Source organism: Cadophora gregata (genome assembly GCF_030347475.1).
Source record: "Cadophora gregata isolate MNR1 chromosome Unknown scaffold_5, whole genome shotgun sequence".
In the NCBI taxonomy this organism is placed as follows: Eukaryota; Fungi; Ascomycota; class Leotiomycetes; order Helotiales; family Ploettnerulaceae; genus Cadophora; species Cadophora gregata.
The window spans coordinates 187,081-205,068 of NW_026695928.1; the positions used below are offsets into that span (position 1 = coordinate 187,081).

Below are 17,988 nucleotides of genomic sequence, written 5' to 3' on the forward strand. Positions count from 1 at the left end.
AAACTAACTTACTCAACAGTCGGTAACTGATTAACACCGGCTCAAATCGCAGGGGAGGTCCTTATTGAGGCTCCCAGCGCTACCGATCGTCTCTTGCACCTTGATACCGATGAACTCCTCTTGTCGGCCGCAAGACTGCTTGTTGAGACGGATCTTGGTCCACATGTTGTTGGTGCCGAAGGTGGCGCAATCTACACGCCCAGAAAAAAAGATAAACATGTCAGCCAACATTTTCTATCAACAGAAGAGGAAATGACTGAACATAGACCGTGAGGAGGAAAAATCAAGGCAAAACCCACCAATAGTATACCCATCCTTAACACTAATAGCCTGAATAGCATAATCGCTAGCCTGCTGTCTAACCTTCTTGTCCAGAGCGTCACAGATGCTCGACATCGACTGAGACGGGACGTTCTCCCAGTAGATGGTGAACTCGTTGCCGCCGTTGCCGCTGAAGTGCTGCACGTTGCAGCCGTTGCTGTTCATGGCTGTGACGGCTGGGATGGCGAAGGAGAATGCTGCGAGGGCGGCGAGGAGGTTGGTTTTGGTGGTGGAGAGTTGGAACTGCATTTTAGCGGTTGGGTTGGCTTGGCTTGTTTAGTGTTGTGTTGTGTTATTGGGTGATGAGATGAGATCAGAGGGATAGGATAGAGAGTGTTGATGAGTGTGATGAGAGGAAGACAGAGGGTGGAAGGGTAGGTATTTATATAATTCGAGAAAAGAATTCATGACAGTAGGATTGAATACCTACGTTTGTTTATGCTGTCATACATTGATTGTGCCTTGAATCTAAAGTGAAAGCTGAAAGTCCCCCGGGTACTGATGGTTGATCACTCTCATAGCCTTTCTGCAGTCAGCGTTTCTCCTGGCATCACTTTCCACAAGCTCGAGCATGTTGATCTTGAGAAAGCTGAGTGTCCAACCAAATTATACTACCATCGCTCAAAGATTTGATGCTGATTAAGGCTGCTCCGAAAGTCCCAAGTAAATATACATCACCGTGATGAAAACACCTGAACGCCGTATCCCAGAAACACTTTTTCCACACCCGAAAATGCAACCTACCCTACCCGCGCCTGTAATGCCACCAAAATATACAAACTGTACAAATCCAAGAATTTACTCCTTCCTCCTTTGTCCCTTTTGAACCAATCAAATATTCCCAAATCCTCTGATACCCCTCATGCCAACACCAAGCTTCTTGTCTTTCTTCGACGGTGCTTCAGGTGTAGAAGGACCTTCACCTTTCGCCTGATCTTTTGCTTCTTTCTCCTTCGCTTTGTCCTTCTTGTCTTTTTCTTTTTTGCCAATGTTTTGAACTCCACCTGTTTATCACTCATCAGCAAGACATGCATGATCAATCATCATCACTAAACTTACCACGACCAAACACCCTAACATCACTCTGCGGCTTGATTTTCGGCGGCGCGGATCCACCATTCCCTTGACTTTCACCGCTCTCAGCGCTCTTCCTTGTACCCGCCATGCTAGGTGGTCCATACGGCTGCGGCGCTTGGAAGTGTTGAGCGGGGTATCCACCCGCTGAGACGGGACTTCGACCATCAGCTGGTGAGCCGTGACGGTACGAGGTATCTAGCCTGGCCGGTCGGACAGGGAAGGGAGCATTAGGACCGCCTTCAAATATCGTAGGCTGTTCTGGATCAGAACGAGCATGACCCCGGCTCTTGAACCGATTGGTAGGCGAATTATTCGAAAATGTGTAGGAGCCGCCAAGCAGTGGCTCATCACCACCTTGGAGATCTTCGACATGTTCCCGAAGCTCAGTGTATGATGCTTGGAGACGGGTATATCGTTTAAGCAGATGGCCGTGAGACATGGTGAGTTCGTTGATCCGATGTCGTGAAGCTGCCATTGTTGTGTCGAGGAAGACATGTGAGAGGTGAGCTCGCTCCGACTCGTTGCTTCTGAACGAACGTGCATCATCTCGGTCTCGATTCCGGATACTCTCTAACTCCGCCTCAAATGCAGCTTTCGCCTTCGCGAGCTCCTCATCTCTTGCAGCAAGCTCCATTTCCAGGAGATGGACACGGCTGAGGGCAGCTTCTTTAAGCTCCTTGGCAACTTCAGCTCCTCGTGCGTCTGCTTCAAACTGCATGATCCTCTTGGACATCTCGTCAGATTGCTTTCGCAAGCGCTCGAACTCCTCGAGATTACTTTTCACACTATCAGCGGTCTGATCTGCTTCCAGCGCTCGGCTCTCAGCTTCCACCGTGATATTTTTCAACTTCGTGTTGCTATCTCGCTGTGTGGCGAGGTCAGATAGGAGCTGATCTCGCTCTATATTCCATTTCCTCTGCTCTTCTCGGAGAACACGCAATTTGGCAGTCAGGTCGGCTTCCCACTTTCTCGAATGAGTCTTCGATTTTTCAGTCTCTTTCTTCATCTGGACGTTCTGTCTCTTCGCCTCTACAAGCTTGGATTTCAGACCACGATTGTAGTTGAACAGATGCTGTGTCTCTGCTTCCACTCTAGCTTCTCTGATCTGCTGCCTGCGTATTTTGCCAATATGAGACAGGTGCTGCTGTTTGAGATAGCGCTCAAAGTTCAAATCGTTCTTCAGTAGTTGGATTTCACGCTGGAGATACGCAACTTTGGCACCGGCAGGGCCAGTCGTTGGTCTCAAAGAGGGGGAGCGGGGAATCGTCTCTCTTGTCAGAGTATCCCACAGACCGCTCATGTGAAGTGCATCAGTACCCTGTGACAAGGGAAGAGAAGCTTCAGAATCGTTAGTAAAGACTCTGTAGAGGCTTCCCCGAGTTGAGATCTGCGAGCCAAGCATATCAGAGAGCTGATTGTGATGTGAACCAAGGATTTGTGGTGGGATAGTTGGGCTATCATGACGGTCGGAGGGTTGCAGCGGTGGGGAGTCTGCAACAGATGGCAAGGATTGGGATGTTTGTGAAAGCTTTCTGTGGAGGCCAGAAGAGGAACGGAAACCTTCAGGTGATACCACTACAGTTGATCGAGTATCTCGCAAGCTATTTTGTCTCGACTGAAACGGCGTTGCATCCGAGTCAAGAAGTGGATGCTCTGGGACGTCCGTGTTCAGCTCCACCTTCTTTATTGCTCCCTTCGCTCGCGGAATATGGTGCTGAACTTCACCAGGCACATAGAGGGCCATGCATTCCGCGACAACATCCGGAGCTGAGCTCTTCTGCCATCGTTGTGTGTCTGTGAGTTCAGTCTCCAGTGTAAGCATGAAGAAATTCGGGTGCATCAAGTGAACTTGTCTAAATCCTTCAGAGCGTTGTCTGATCTCCGTAGGCTCAATATCGAGGTCATCGGCGCCTGGGAAATTCGCATGTCGAAGGTATCTCTGGGGTTTCCGAATATAGCTCATGAAGTTGATGGGATACAAGCCATACAGAAACGTAAAATAGTGCAGGAGCTCGGGTACAGTATCATCTTCTGATTCCAACAAGTAGGAGAGCTTTTCCCATTGTTTTCCGTCGTCCGTTGCAGATGGCTCCTCATCATCATCAGTTGGCTGGGGCACAACTTCAGCAGCTTTCCGCTCCTTGTCCCAGAATAGCATGCGACTGTAAATGTTGAACAATGCAGGTAGATGCTTGGAGGATGATATTGGAATATGTGGCAGGAACATGATCAAAGCTGTCATAGCCAATGATATAACCCTGGTCGATGTATCGATTTGGAGGCATCGTAGCAAATTGTCGAATAATGGAGTTTGTAAAAGTTGGTGCAGATGCGGAGGTTGATGCCGGAAAAATTCGCAGAGCAGAGACAGAGAAAGTATGCGGCTATCCTTCTGCACAAAGAATTTATTGATGGTTGTTAAGAAGTCCTAATGTAGTCAGTACACGATTCCGAGAACTTTGAAGTAAGCTTACTGTTGGCCTCTTCTTTCCGAATGCCAACAAGATCAATTGAATCTGGCTCTCGACAAACCTTGCATGCTCGTTGAGTTCGTCCAATGCCAATTTCGATTTTGCCAGCCAGGTAGACATTAGGTTATCTGCAACTGCTGCACTGCTGGCTTTGGCATCTTTCAGATGCTCCTCCTCTTCCTCATCATATATCAGAATTCCAAGCAATGTGTCTCTAGCTTCAAATGCCAGTCCTTTTTCAACTCCCAAGTTTATAATGATAGGCCCCGAAAGTCTGTCCCACCATTGTAGCTCCCTGCCAGATCCTTTGAGATTTGGCTTTAAGGATCGAAGAATTGAAAGGAAAGGCGCAAGACGTGTGGGATGATCGAGGATGGAGGATTGGTAGAATGTCAACAGTTCTTCTTGCAGACGCTGGGAGTCTGTATCGTCGTAGACTGCATGTTTCTCGAGGTATGCGTCTATGACCTGCCTGAGCTCGGCGGGAAGTGGGAGAGTGAGATTTGATGCGGAGGCTGCAATCGACTTGGATAGATCCTTGAGAGATCTGTAAATAGCACGATCAGTATTGTCGTCAGTTTGGAAATTTCGCAGATAGCACTGACCCAGAAGACATCGTTGCGAAGTGTTGCAGTCCAGGATGCTGGTTCGAGAGCAGGCTTTGACCTGCTTAAGCTTCGATGCAATGCGGGACTGCGGGGTTGAAAGGTTTGACAGGTACTCGCAATACGAGACAGATCTACCTTGCTGGAGGCAGCAGAGCGAGCAAGGACAAATTGGGAATGCCCTCAATGGAGCGGCATATACGTGGTAGCGACACTGCCTGGTGGATGCGAATTGGAATAGTGCTGAGTGATGATGGTCGAGATGCGGCTTGGTAGCACAAAGCCGGGTGGAAGCTTCAATGTCTTCCGGATGGCTGCAGAAGGAAAAGTGTGCTTCCTTATCTTATCACCGATCGCCGAAGAGATCAGTTAGTGACGATTTCGGGCATTGGGGCTAAAGAACAGCTTTGTTCCAACAAGATCATATCACATCAGCGTACCAGGTATGAATGCACTGCATTGATCTATAAGAGATAGTAGGTTCTCTTCAAAAAAGCTAAATCTCTTTCTATTACTCTGGCAAGATATCAATCCGCAATATCCTCCTGTTATCTGTGTTGCGTCTTTCTTGTCACCAATTTCTGCCAAGCTCCTCAAACATCATGGCAAGTCAATCCGCCCTGCCATTGCAGGGCAAGACTGCTATCGTTACAGGTGGATCTCGGGGGCTTGGTGAAGGGATGAGCCTCGAGCTTGCAAGTAGAGGAGCCGATGTAAGTAGGTCCACCCCTATGATAGTGTGTACTTACACCCCTAGGTAATTATCATACACTCCTCTCCAAGCTCCAATCCAGCTACCACTGGTCTCCAAGGCCGTATTACATCTCTTCCTAACAAACCTCGAGTTTTCAGCATTCAAGCCGGTCTTCGAAGCCCAGAAGCAATCGAAGATATTGCGCCGTCAATCAAGAAATGGTTCGAAGCTGAAGGCCGTGAAACAAAAATCCACATACTAGTCAACAACGCAGGATGCGAAGTAGTCAAGCCATTGGGCTCTATCACAACTTCTGACTTCGCTTATGTCTACGACCTCAACGTCCGCGGTGCCCTATTGATCACCCAAGCTATTCTCCCATACCTCTCCGCCAACGGCCGGATCATCAATATCAGTTCCGTTGGCAGCCGAGCCGGATTCAAGGAATTGGGTTTATACTGCTCTAGTAAGGCTGCTTTGGAAGGTCTGACACGATGCTGGGCTGCGGAATTGGGTAAGAATGGGACGACGGTCAATGCGGTGAACCCTGGTCCGGTACAGTCCGAGATGCTGGATAATATACCAAAGGATATAGTGGATATGCAGAAGGCACAAACCCCATTGCAAAATAGAGTTGGGACTGTGGAGGAAGTGGCGGCGGTTGTTTGTTGGCTGGCAGGTGAGGACAGTCGGTGGGTGACAGGTCAGACGATCAATGCGAGCGGTGGGTGGACAATGTATTGACATAAGGCGAATGTCGTCTTCGTTATATTTCCACTGAGGGAAGCCGTATATTTGTACAGGGGTTTTCCGACCTTGGGGATTTCTCGTATCCTCAAATGAGAAGTCTCTCGCTCAAACAAACTCTTCCAGCATGATGACGTTTCTATTTCTTCCCTCAGCGCTCCGCCTTCATTGCAAAGCTTCCCTGAGTGGCAGACCCAGTCCACAATTGGAACAAATCGCTGGAAGCCAACAAACAGCAGATTGGTAATCCGAAGGCCGACTTCAGCTGTCTGGCATTTAATGATTTATGTATGGCGAGGCTGCATATTCCAGGATGAATATCCTTCACTGCAGTTAGTGGCCTCCAGTAACGCCTGCAGCTTAAGCACAGCGGGTCTGCACGCATTTCTATATGCGGTGGGGAAAGGTATTGATTGGCGGCCTTCAACCTTTGCGTGTGGAGTAGACTCGTTATCCAAGGGTTGATTTATCGTTTTGATCTGGCATGGTGTCAAGCACGAGGCTTGGAGTTTGGTTGAAAACTCTCATTGGTGGCCTCTGCAGGCAGCCTTCATTTCACCACAACTGAGCATCACTGTGGACTGCGCTTCGGTCATATTCGTGAAAAGTAACGCCTACTGAGTTCTACCGTCCATATTGGTAACCTTCAGATCTTGGCTTCTGCTCACGGCATATATACCGACCCCCAATCCACATCGGAACTGCCTTTGATACCCAAGCTTTCAGTTTTGTACACATAATCACGATCCCAATTCAACCATGCGCAAACGCAAACTCGATCTTGGTCTCAAGCTCAACCAAGCATTTAGTGGCACATAGAACCCCATCTCCATTCCTTCTATCAGAGGCTGAAAAGGTCACCCAATCCTCCACTTCTGCATAGAGTGCCTCCTGGACGCAACCAGTAACCCACAGAGATATCTTGCCGAGTGTGGACCATGAACACTGTTCATCCATGGCAAATCCTCAAAATGTGAGTGAATATTGCAAATATAAAATTGTGAATATAAACTAAGTCTCGCTAGCTCATCACAAGCACAAACAATCAAACAAATGAAGCCGACGAGCACAACCGTCAACTGAACTTTCCTTCTCCCCACTCAAATTCACAAGACAATGCATCTACAGCGATATTAAGCTCTGAAATTGGAACACAAGGATGTACTGCGAGACGTCAATTCGCTACGCCATCGAACAGCTTTCCAAACTCGTCAACTCCATCGAGCATCCAATCGTCGCCTTCTCCTCCTCCGGACCAGCTTTCACCGACATCGACTCAAGCCAGGGCCCCAACTTTAGCTTCTCTCGCTCCTCTGGCTCCTCGCCCTCTAACTTTGTCTCCACCATTATTATCACCGCCAAATTCATCAACTACAGCAGCAGTACTTTCTCCTATATCTCTCCCCAACAACAAGTTCGGATGTCCACTCTGTCCCCGTGACAAATTCTCCTCTTATACCCGCGCCCTGTAAATCTCCCCTTTTCTTCTCCCCTTCACTGACGTCCACCACATTCCACCTCTCCATTTCCCTCCTCATTCCCCTTTACCCCTCACTCTTCCTCCCTCAACCAAACAAGCACACTAAGAACCACCCCTTTCCCCTATCAGTACCCACATCCTCACCTACTCCCACACCCACCCGTGCCCACACCCCTCCTGCAACTGGGCATACGACACAGCCAAAGATCTCAACCGACACATCGAGAGCCACTCGGGAAACAGGTCAAGGGTTTATTGTCCGTATGTAGGTTGTAAAGCACAGAAGAAGAGTAGGGTTAAGGGGTTTAGTAGGCGGGATGGGTTGGAGGAGCATTTGAGGATTTTTCATGGTGGAGGTGGGGGATGGAGAGGGAGAAGTGAGGATCTTGAGATGAGATGAGATGAGGGTTCTGTTGGTGGTGAGGAGAGGTTGATGGATGTGAATACGGACAGGTAGGGTGGGATGGAGATTGGGGAGTGAGCTTCAGAGGAGGAGGAGGAAGAAGTTTCGGCCCGTGGTGGGAATTATCTTTATTTTCTTGTTCATTTTCCCTTTTTGTTTTGTCTCTTTATTTTTTGGATTGGTTTCATATCTTTTCCATTCTTGAGAAGGTTTCTTCCTCTCATCCCCATTCCTCATCACTTCTTTCACGATATGTGATAACATTCTCATTTCAGCCTCCAGTTGCTGCGTATTTCCATTGTAGTACCTCTTGACTCTCAGTATTCATTCTATCATCGTTACACTCTTCTTCTTAGTTCCAATTTGTCCCGAGTCTCCTAGTTGAGCAATTGCATTGACTCCTCAAATACAACTAATCTTTCCATGAAAAGTGAAAAGCACAGAACGAGAAATATGGAAACTAAATCCCATGCCTTGCTAACACAACTTTGCTCTACCGGGTCGTCAAAATCTCGTCATCCAGGTTGCCTCTTGCGAATCTATGTTTGGTTTCTTTGGGATTTTGAGAATCTTTGTAATGATCTTGTCTTCATTCAGGGGAAGAACAAACATGCGGGTGGGTCATATGTTTAAGCGAGAGAAGTGGGCCTGCAAAAGGGGCGTGTTGACCTTGAGGAAGGTAATTTGACTAATGCCGCCAGACTGGAATTAAGGAAGCAATGACTGCCTCAATGGACAATACTCACGATGTAATGAGTGGTAAGAAGTTCGGAGGTGATTGATGGACGACAGCTGTCTCGGCTTGGTCAAGATCCAAATGGAAATGAGCAAAGAGAGAGAATAAACGGGCAGTCTCCAGACCTGTGAAAATGAACAAAATCTTTGATTGGCTCCAAAAGTAGCAAGATATAGCTACCAACATAGCTGATTCAAACTCAACATGGACTTCTAGACTAATCATCAGTTGCATCGATGAAAGCCTCCCAATACTTATCATCCAGCTCAACACTCTTCTCCCCCTCACTCTTCGCATAAATATCCTCATTAATCCTCACCATCGCCACCCCATCCTTCAACTTCAACAAACTCTTCACCCCCTCCTTCCACTTCTCCGTCCCTCCAATCTGAAACTCAATCTTCTGCCACTGCGCAGCCCATCCCCTCGTACCAGGATACTTCCCAGTCTCATGTATGACCGCACCAGAAATATGTTTAGCCTTCTCCTCGTCGCCAGCGCGGAATCCAAATGTCGGCTTGATGTTCTCGCTGATTGAGAGGCGCCGGATGTTGGAGACGCCAGTGGGGTCGAAGGGGGCTTTCTCGCCTGCAATGAAACCTTGGTCTTTGCTGGAGAGACTGGTCCATGTGGCGTGTTGCATGAGCACGAGGCCGGTGAGCATCCAAATGTCTGGGCGTGCGGACTTGTCGCCTTTTGCGAGGGTTTCGGCGGCGGAGAGGTGGGAGGAGAGCCATTTCTTGGCTTCGGGGGAGGAGAGGGTGATTGATTCGAAGAACTCTTCGGGGCTGGAAGGGGAGAAGTTAGTGATTCGTTCCGGGATAGGACAAGATTGGCCACTTACTCCTTGATCTCGACTTTTGTGGCCTTTTCTGCGGCTGCTACTCGGTATCTTGGACCTTCAGAGTCGTCTACAGATCCTGTGGATGGATTGCTGGCATCGTGACCTTGTTCGGAACCAGCTCCAAGTGTCAATGCATAGTTTCCCAACTGTGTGAGCTCTGCCCAATCTGGAGGAGTGTCTTGAATGCTGAGAACTATTAGCTCTACGATCAAGACAGTCAGCTTGACTACTTACTCGGTATAAGCCTTCTCAACGTGAGGTTCATAGAAACTTGGATTCTTGAAGTCGTGAACTAGGTTCCCCAGGTGGAGATGCTTTCCGTCGATGCCCGCATTGTAGGTGATGTAGGTCACGTTTCCCTTCGACATATTCGTAGTATGATTGTAAGATTGGGCACTGCGTCCCTCCGCTGGATTGGGATTTAATGAAGTGACTTCGAGGATATACTTCTGGAGTGTTATGAAGTGCAATTGAGAGGTCGTCAGAGGAATGTGGGGTGAGGTGGAGAGAAAAGCTACCCCGCACTTTAGCCAGGGCAGGGGAAGCACTACCCCGCAATTGGTAGGGAAAGCGGTCCAATCAGATATGTACACCATAATTTTCCAAGCCTGGACAACCTTTGTTTACTCCTTTATCCGAGATGATTTAGGGGAGCTCTTGTTGTCTTTGTCTTTGTAGGATTTCAATAGCGAGTGCTAAGCGAGAGAAACTTGGGCCGCTAATTATCATACCAACCACCTCATGATGGCTTTTGCGCATTCCGATGGCAACATAGTTCAGGGGCTGAATGAAAAAGTAGATTCCCATTACTTTATGATTACTTGCATTACGTACGTCCTCATCTATTCTCTCCTCGCATTCAAGCATATTCGTCTGCTCCCAGATCTACGCGTGATATATCCATTACCTGGCCGATATTGATAGTGGGGCTAAGAGGACCATATGACAGAGTGGTATTGAGAGTGATGTTTTGATACGGAATGTCGCCAAAGTAGTTCCATGGATATGCCCACATAGTGTCAGGGCCCGCAATTTCATCTTTGCGAACAGTCCAGTCTGTAAATGTGGTCAGCATGATCCTGGGATTAATTCGCAATGGGTCTTACTCAGTCTCTGCCAGTCATTCCACATCTTATGAAGCATACAATGGTGCATCTAGAAGATCGGCTCTCCAGTAGATGAGTAAAAGTCGGAAAACTGACGATCAATTAGTCAAGCTCAATTTATCCAGGTGGAGAATAGATATACCTCACCAACAGCACCACCGACACCAGAGTGCCCGCCCCCATGGGTTGCAAAGGCGGCAATATCAGGTGTCATTGACTGAACCCGTCTGTCATACTGTGCGTAGGTATCCGCCTGCTGTACCCATGCTAGAACGCTAGAGTTGAGTTTCGAAATGGCCAAGGATGGAGCGAAGTCTCGTCGCAGGTAGTGAGGATTGCAGCTGAGGTTGTTGCCAGGCCCCATGGGGACCATAAGATTTGCCCAGGGACCAGTAGTGACGCATCCTGTTGATCATCAGCTAAGAGCAGGGTCGCTGGAATTGGGTTACTTCACCCCCGCCTGTTCGGCCGGGAATCGTGATGCCTGCGGTGTCGATCAAGCCGGTGATGTTCTCGATGTATGCGCCATTTCCTGTTGATTGATCAGCCAAAAAGGACATTTCCAATAAGGAAGTAGGGAAACTGGCCTCCGAAGCCATAGACGGGATCGAAAAGGGGGTCACTTGGTCCAGGCATCTATGCTTCCCGAATCCTTAGACCAATCTAGCTCGAGTCAGCTTCGCTCCAATAATACTGTACTGAAACTACTTACCCCAGTATGGCTGAGCGCCTTTGTACAGTACTCCCCCTTGTCCCAACGTTAAATCGCCACTGGCGCCTAGGCAGCTGCTTTTACGCTGCTCTTGAGAGTTCTCCTCCTCACGGTTGCTCTGTTAACATACTAAAATCGCGTCACGTTATCCCCTTGTCAATCTTTAAAACAGCATGAAATCCTTCTATTTTAAGTATAAATGATAGACAGAGCCGCCCCACAGTTTAACGTTGGGACAGGGGGGAGTACTGTAGCCACAAGTGTTTCTTAAGTCCTGTTCACACAAAGACACAAGCTGTCTATGCCACGAGAGGAAACGTCCCTATACTTGACTTAAATGAATTCAAGCTCGAGTTTTGGTGTATTTCATACAGTCATATGAGTTTGCTCAGTCATTGAGATGTGCAAACCTTGATAATCATCATAGCGGTTCCGTGAGCCGGGATACAAGCTCTGAAATCGAGGCGGCTTGGACTGTAGACATTTGAAGGCGTTGATGTATGAGAGCCGATCTGTCTTGGTGAGGTCTCTCCTGAAATAACGAATTAGCGACCACTGGAGTCCTACATGAAGTAGCTGCGATTACCATTCTTTTCTCACAAGAGTGACCGAACGTGTCTCCAAGTCACTGGTAGCGAGAACTTCACTCAACTTTGCGGCCGTTGGAGCAGCAATAACGACTTTGGCGAGCACCAAAAGTGTCGCTGGAACGCATCGAGTAAATCTTGTCAATAAGGAGTACTAGTAGTGGGGAGGGTTATTGAGATCCAAGACCCTGGATGTCCAGATCTACTGCCACGTGGATTTGAGGGAATTTGGCTGGTGGAGGGTAAGGTCTTCATATAAAAAGTAGGGACGACAGCGATTATTCCAGGGCCATGATCTTTTGGGTGACTGTAGCTCAAAATAGCGACTGTATCTCAATATAGCCGTACAATGAACATGGAAACTTCCAACAAACAATTGACAAACTCTAACAGTGGTGTACCCTCGCATGCAAGTGTTATCAAAGTTTGACAGACATGTACAGCTGTTAAGATCCCAGTTCACCTATCCAGGTCCTTTCACATGGGTCAGCTCCCTTCCAGTCCGGACTGCCGACTAAACTTCACCGACCCCATTTTCTTTGCGGTAAAAATGCTACACTGGCAGTTTGCGGGAAAGGAGAATAGCCTGGTCACTGGAAGAAATCAGGCCATGGAGGCAGGTTTGTCGAAGTGCCGTGTTAACTGCTAAGAGGTTCAATTTCCACTGGATAGACAAAGAGCCGTATTGGGCGAGGTCGTTGATGTATGAACGGGTCGTTTGCCAAGATTGGTTGACATCCGGGAGGATGCTGCCGCTTCGCGAGGGTAGTAAATTTACAGTCCCCCCCGGTCCCAACGTTAAATCGCCACTGGCGTCTAGGCAGCTGCTTTTACGCTACTAAAAGAGTTCCCTTCACAGTTGCTCTGTTAACTTACTAAGAGTATATTATATCATCCCGTGTCACCTTTTAAAACAGCATGAAATCCTTTCTTTTTAAGTCTAAATATTAAACTGAGCCGCTCTGTAATTAACGCTAGGACCGAGGGGAGGACTGTAAACAAACTCTACAACCAAGATAGACCCAAAGGTCTATCGTAAACGAGATCAAAAACCCCACGGTGAACATGCATGCAGCACGGCGGGGTCTGTATAAGTAGGCGGTCATCCCCCACCGACGAGCATATCTGAAAACCTTCTACAGTCCGGCCTTGTGAAGTACTCGTAGCGAGTATCGACTAAACTCTATTATGACTTCACCAGTAACCTTCTGATATTTTTGGGAACCTTTGTGTTGTCATCTGCCATATGTTCGTCCCTAAAGTCGATGCCGTGCATGGGATCCAAAAACGCTACGGAGGCCCGCCGTTTCTGGAGTCAGAATCTGACCTTTCCAACTTTTCATCCTTAGCGACAGCTGAAAGCCTCGAGGGGCGGAATGGAGGTCCAGCGACTAGACTCGATGCCATGAGAAGACCCTTATGGCCAGATCCCCGGATCATCAAGCCTGACCAGAATGTTTCCGCGGAATAGTGCATTACGGACCAACCTGTTATGTCGCCGTACCTGATCGCGCAAAGCTGCGGAGACACCCGCCAACAGAGCACGGAGGGACCCTTAATGCCTTCAATTCTATTGGTCACGTCCAGCTCGGGAGATCGCACAGAAACGACAGGTTTTCGATCGTTTCTGGTTCATGTCCCCGTCTTTGGTCTTCCCCCGCATTCAATTGTCCCACCAGTCTCGCCAGTAGTGTGAACAAGAAAGTTATTTACAAGTTGGTGAACCCCGGTAGATGCAGCGGTGCTGACCGGATGTTCCGCAAGCGAGTTTGAGAGTCGAGATCCGGGGAAGTGGTATTGATCCCAGGCTCTCAATATTATTGCATGGAATTCGTTGCGAGATTGGATGAACTGTTCCATTAGTCATGTATTACCCATTGGAAACAAGAGGACTCCCCTCCGAAATATCTCCACTTGACAACGAAAGCCAGTCTCTTGTTCAAAGCCTGAATGTGGCGTTCTCGGCAGTCAGTGCGGGAATTCCATCGGGTAATTGCCACTTTCGGGCCTCTCCTCCTATGTTCAACTGTCCAACAGGATCAGCCGAAAGCCTTGAGATCTCTTTGAATTAAATTGATCCCGGGTGTCAGTTGTCCCGTGTCTTCTAGTGATCTTCTGAAGGTGCCTCGGGTCGGTCAGCTTAACTTGGAGCGGGATGGAAAGCGTCGGATAATACCCTTCTGCCATATCAGTTTGTCTTCAACTTTGAGCCCCACTTGGTAGCCAGTAGTAGCCTAGGAATTGATCTAGCAGACGCCTCGAAGAAGGACGCGGGAAGCGTTAGCGAAGGCGACTCGCAGACGCAGAAAAGCTATCGAACGGGAATGAAGCCACAGCTGAGACTATGCATGTCGATGACACGACAATAATCTTCAAGCATGGCAAGAGCCTGCAAGTCCAAGGCGGGCCAAGAGCTATGATTCGATCCTTCAAGTCTTAGTATGCATTGATTTGGCGAAAGCTGGAGTATCGTCCCACCTCGATTTGAAATAATCCTGGCCATGGTGGTTTGCATTGACCATGTTGAAGGCACAGTCAGTGACAATTCCTATGGCTGCCATTTGTCGGCAAGGTCCTTGGTAGCATCGGGAAGCCACTGAGGATGGCAAACAAAACAAAAAGAGTTACAGAGAGAAACATACTGTAAATCCTATTCTTTTTCATCGCCTGAATCGAGGAGATGGCCATATATGCTATTTTCATCCTCCTTCTAGAAGGTTTTGTTACTAAAAGCGTTTGTTTTTAAGGTTACTGAAAAGTATGGTGTCACCGGGGCAGATTAGGTTTGTTATGCGTATGGTGAAGATCGATAGAGGGTGGCCACTTGAAAGATGCTGCGGAACCCACAGATAGCCACCGGGGTCGTAGTCGATTCCATGTCTGTTGCGAAGTAAAACTAAATATCACGAGCCCGCGTATCTCATTCGCTGTTCCCCAGCATGGCTTCTTTTAAAGTTTGGCTAGCAAAGATCTGTTTCCAGCCCCTTTCACAAGCGAGAAGGACTTGCCTCATTTCAGGTGAAATTGAGACCCAACTCCTGGGATCCCTTTATCGGGAGTAACTGGCCGAACCCGTGGCTCCTTGATTCTTTCGGGCTTCAAGTCTCTCATAAGTGCAACAGATGGTCTCAACATTGACCACCTTGTGAACAATACACATCTGGGTCTTTGAAGATCCTCTATTTATGCAGAGGTTCATCCCCATAATTCTGGCTTCTGCAGCAATGTGATGTCCCCAGATTCTGAACTCAAAACTCGAGATTGAATTTATCGCGAATCGCCATGTCAACTCACGTGTATCCACCGGGGACAGACTTCAGGTCGACTCCAGACTATAAGGGCGGTGTTCTTCGGGCTCTCAATGCCACTCTCATCCCTGTCACGACGTTGTTCTTTGGTATGAGGATATACGTCAGGTTGTTCATGACGAAGAATGCTGGGTTGGACGATGCGCTTGGTCTTGTAGCCTATGTCAGTTTTGCTCTTCAAATTACCACTCGCTAGATCTGACGACATTCTGCAGCTGTTCGCGGTTGTATTGTCGAGTTTTGACCTTGTCAGTAAGTAACTTTGAGGCGTTCATCAAGGGTACTCATGGCTAACTCTATCATCAAGCTGTCCAATATGGAAGTGGCGCACACATTGCCCTCGTCCCGCCGGAGACACTTCGCAAGTTCTTCAATGTAGGCGCCATTTTTCAATCAACGATCTGCCCAGCTGACGATAAAATAGATACTACCTACGCAAACCATGTGGTATTTCTGGGCAACATGTTTCGTGCGTCTGACAGTCGCAGCATTTCTGCCTCGCTTGAGCAAAGAGAGTTCGTTCCACCCTCCAACACTGTCACGCGACCACTCTAATCGAACCTTACAGGACTTTATTTGTACCTTATATATGGGATTGCTGCCTTTACCGTTGTACAGACGACTGTTTGCTTCCTGTACAAACTGTTGGAGTGTAGGCCAGTCAAGTATGTATCGTCAACTCGCCAGATTTTCGGAACTGACTGGATGCGACAGAGACTTATGGCTACCACCTGATACGCCTGGAACGAATTGTGTTTCTCAAGCTGCGAATGGTATGTTTTCCGGGCAATAAACGTTTCCCCAAAGCCCATATTTCTGTACTACCTCGTTCCCAAAGTGCTCCTGAGACATCTGAATAAGTGAATGCTGACTTCTCATCATCACAGAAACGATGATGACTATCAACGCCGTATTTGGCATTGCCATAGAATGCGCCTTGCTGGCTCTTCCCATCTGGATTGTCTCTAGGAAAATGATGGTCTCTCGCAAGATGTTTCAGGTAATTCTCATCTTCTGCGTCGGTATCTTCGTCATCATGGCTGGTGTCGTCCGTCTGTACTACATGAAGACACTTCTGTTCGCCAGCGAACCGTACGTATCTCCAATCCGAGAATCATCAAAACTGCAGCTAACCCTCAGCCTTGTAGAACATTCCATATGTCAACCACCGGAGTCTGGTCTGATCTTGAAGTTCACCTGGGTCTCTGGTGCGCGTGTTTTCCTGCACTACAACCAATCATACGAATCGTATCCTTCAAGCTCGGATTCCGCTCCAAACTTCTCAGCTATGACAATACGCCTGGTAAGAGAAGTGGTGGTCCTTCCGGTCATATGCGTGGTACCACGGGTGCCCAGCGCTCGACTCACGGATATTTGAGAAGTGGAGTGGGGGTTGATAAGCAGTGGACGGAAGCGGACTCTGATAGCCAGAAGGGGATTGTTTCGGAGGTAAAGAGCTTTGAGATGGAAAACTTGGGACAAATACATAAGCAGACAGATGTTCAGGTCATCATAGAAGACAATGGTGATGGACAGAAGAAAGTTGGGAGACAGGAGAACTGGATTGACGTTTGAGGCTGTCGAGAGATACCCAAGCGAGTTGGCTCGAGGAGGAGAGTTAGGTCTACCTACGAACAACATATACCTAATAAATCTCGAAATCCTCCGCTTCCATTCCAGCCTGTACAGCAGTCATGAGAATACCCCCTTCCATCATTCCTGCCACATAGCACTCTCCAACGAGCAGCCACCCGCCCTCCGCCCTCCTCCTCATTATCACTGGTAGATCTACACCCCACAGCACCACCACCACGTCGCCAGCAATTGCTGTCTCCGGCACGACTGCATATATCAGCTCTTGTGTTAGCGCAAACCTCCTTCCTGGTAGCATCGTTGCAATCATCTGAATGAACTCGTTCGAAAGAGTGACCGAGTCTTTGAGAAGCTTCTTGGAAGAAGCAGTCTTGTGAAGAATGGAAGGCGTGAGGTTGAACCATTGCGGCGGTGCTTCAGTCGACCACCTGTTGAGATATGAATCGAAAGTGAGAGTCTGCCAGAATCGCTGCGGACTCCACAGCCCAGATTTCTTGGTCATTTTCTTGGTCACTTCATACCATTCCGAAACCGTTTGAACTAGGTCAATGGTTGATGGCTTGTGTGACTGCAGCGGTGAGCTTACATGAGCCAGCTGTGTGAGAGCGCATCCGAAAATTGTGATGACTCTGTTGTCGTCTGAGTAGGAACAGAAGCTTGGTGTGTTACCGCCTACTTTAAAGCGGTTGCATGACAAGTCATCAATGGATTGAGAAGGACATGGATGGGACCAGTCTGGTAGCCAAGATGGGAATTGATCTCTACCCTTTGCTTCACTGGGGGAGATGACAACGGCTTCTTTCCCCTTGAAGTTGGTCTCCAGCACACCATCTCTAGGAGGTGCATAAAGCCCAGCTGCGCAGATTATATTGAAAGCTCCGTGTGCCCTGCTCATGAAGTCTTCACTCTCGGACTTGGTTTGAATCTCCGATCCCGAGAGATGCCGCCCTGTAGCTTCTGCTTCCTGGGCTGCTACTGCGTCGTAGCTCAACGACATGCTCAGCACCATAGCAGTTTTGCTGCCGATTCGTGCCTGCTCTTTCGTCCTCTGTTCTCGCTGCACCCCCGTACAATACTTAAACACTTCAAGATAGAGTTCGAAAACCGGCTTCTTGTAGTCAATTGTCAGAAATTCGTCATACTCAATCCCACTCTCCTCCAAGAATCCTAGCAACGCGATAACTTTATCTTTCGGTTCTTTTGCTCCAGAGTTCCGGTATCGACACAAAGTGTAACCTAACCAACTCGGGTCTTTCTTTACCCCGATATCCGTCCTCTCAATACAGATCGTACTGGGCATGTTA

At 48.2% G+C, this 17,988-nt stretch overlaps 7 protein-coding genes across 7 annotated transcripts; 2 read left to right on the forward strand and 5 right to left on the reverse strand.

Moving 5' to 3' along the window:
* Nucleotides 1-30: 30 nt before the first annotated feature.
* ONS95_010862 (uncharacterized protein) lies at nt 31-570 on the reverse strand (the record flags this gene model as incomplete). Its single annotated transcript, XM_058504444.1, has 2 exons — nt 31-191; nt 300-570. The coding sequence occupies 2 exons, from the start codon at nt 568-570 to the stop codon at nt 31-33; spliced, it is 432 nt and encodes a 143-aa protein (XP_058359000.1).
* Nucleotides 564-4,756, reverse strand: ONS95_010863 (uncharacterized protein). The gene is made up of 5 exons (XM_058504445.1): nt 4,475-4,756; nt 3,873-4,416; nt 1,381-3,826; nt 752-1,325; nt 564-587 (listed from the first exon to the last, which is right to left on the reverse strand). The coding sequence occupies exons 1-4, from the start codon at nt 4,483-4,485 to the stop codon at nt 1,153-1,155; spliced, it is 3,174 nt and encodes a 1,057-aa protein (XP_058359001.1). The 5' UTR covers nt 4,486-4,756; the 3' UTR covers nt 564-587; nt 752-1,152.
* Nucleotides 4,757-5,076: 320 nt separating this feature from the next.
* On the forward strand, nt 5,077-5,912 carry ONS95_010864 (uncharacterized protein; the record flags this gene model as incomplete). The annotated part of the gene is made up of 2 exons (XM_058504446.1): nt 5,077-5,187; nt 5,232-5,912. 2 exons carry the CDS (start codon nt 5,077-5,079, stop codon nt 5,910-5,912), a joined length of 792 nt encoding a protein of 263 aa, XP_058359002.1.
* A 2,772-nt stretch (nt 5,913-8,684) lies between these two features.
* On the reverse strand, nt 8,685-9,866 carry ONS95_010865 (uncharacterized protein). The gene is made up of 3 exons (XM_058504447.1): nt 9,613-9,866; nt 9,379-9,564; nt 8,685-9,322 (listed from the first exon to the last, which is right to left on the reverse strand). The coding sequence occupies exons 1-3, from the start codon at nt 9,744-9,746 to the stop codon at nt 8,752-8,754; spliced, it is 891 nt and encodes a 296-aa protein (XP_058359003.1). The 5' UTR covers nt 9,747-9,866; the 3' UTR covers nt 8,685-8,751.
* Nucleotides 9,867-10,237: 371 nt separating this feature from the next.
* Nucleotides 10,238-10,509, reverse strand: ONS95_010866 (uncharacterized protein; the record flags this gene model as incomplete). The annotated part of the gene is made up of 2 exons (XM_058504448.1): nt 10,238-10,434; nt 10,485-10,509. 2 exons carry the CDS (start codon nt 10,507-10,509, stop codon nt 10,238-10,240), a joined length of 222 nt encoding a protein of 73 aa, XP_058359004.1.
* Nucleotides 10,510-10,533: 24 nt separating this feature from the next.
* Nucleotides 10,534-11,120, reverse strand: ONS95_010867 (uncharacterized protein; the record flags this gene model as incomplete). The annotated part of the gene is made up of 4 exons (XM_058504449.1): nt 10,534-10,575; nt 10,627-10,889; nt 10,939-11,016; nt 11,072-11,120. 4 exons carry the CDS (start codon nt 11,118-11,120, stop codon nt 10,534-10,536), a joined length of 432 nt encoding a protein of 143 aa, XP_058359005.1.
* Nucleotides 11,121-15,065: 3,945 nt separating this feature from the next.
* Nucleotides 15,066-16,666, forward strand: ONS95_010868 (uncharacterized protein; the record flags this gene model as incomplete). The annotated part of the gene is made up of 8 exons (XM_058504450.1): nt 15,066-15,254; nt 15,307-15,343; nt 15,399-15,466; nt 15,516-15,606; nt 15,660-15,756; nt 15,806-15,864; nt 15,979-16,183; nt 16,240-16,666. The coding sequence occupies 8 exons, from the start codon at nt 15,066-15,068 to the stop codon at nt 16,664-16,666; spliced, it is 1,173 nt and encodes a 390-aa protein (XP_058359006.1).
* Between the last annotated feature and the right edge of the window lie 1,322 nt (nt 16,667-17,988).

What these genes read in the sequence shown, in the direction of transcription:
- ONS95_010863 (XM_058504445.1), bottom strand. An exon ending in TCGGAAAGAAGAGGCCAACA is followed by an intron (nt 3,827 to 3,872) that starts GTAAGCTTACTT and finishes TGACTACATTAG; the next exon opens with GACTTCTTAACAACCATCAA. An exon ending in TGTTAGGGTGTTTGGTCGTG is followed by an intron (nt 1,326 to 1,380) that starts GTAAGTTTAGTG and finishes AGTGATAAACAG; the next exon opens with GTGGAGTTCAAAACATTGGC.
- ONS95_010865 (XM_058504447.1), bottom strand. Translation starts at nt 9,746, where the DNA reads ATGTCGAAGGGAAACGTGACCTACATCACCTACAATGCGGGCATCGAC. An exon ending in GTTGAGAAGGCTTATACCGA is followed by an intron (nt 9,565 to 9,612) that starts GTAAGTAGTCAA and finishes AATAGTTCTCAG; the next exon opens with CATTCAAGACACTCCTCCAG. An exon ending in ACAAAAGTCGAGATCAAGGA is followed by an intron (nt 9,323 to 9,378) that starts GTAAGTGGCCAA and finishes CTCCCCTTCCAG; the next exon opens with CCCCGAAGAGTTCTTCGAAT.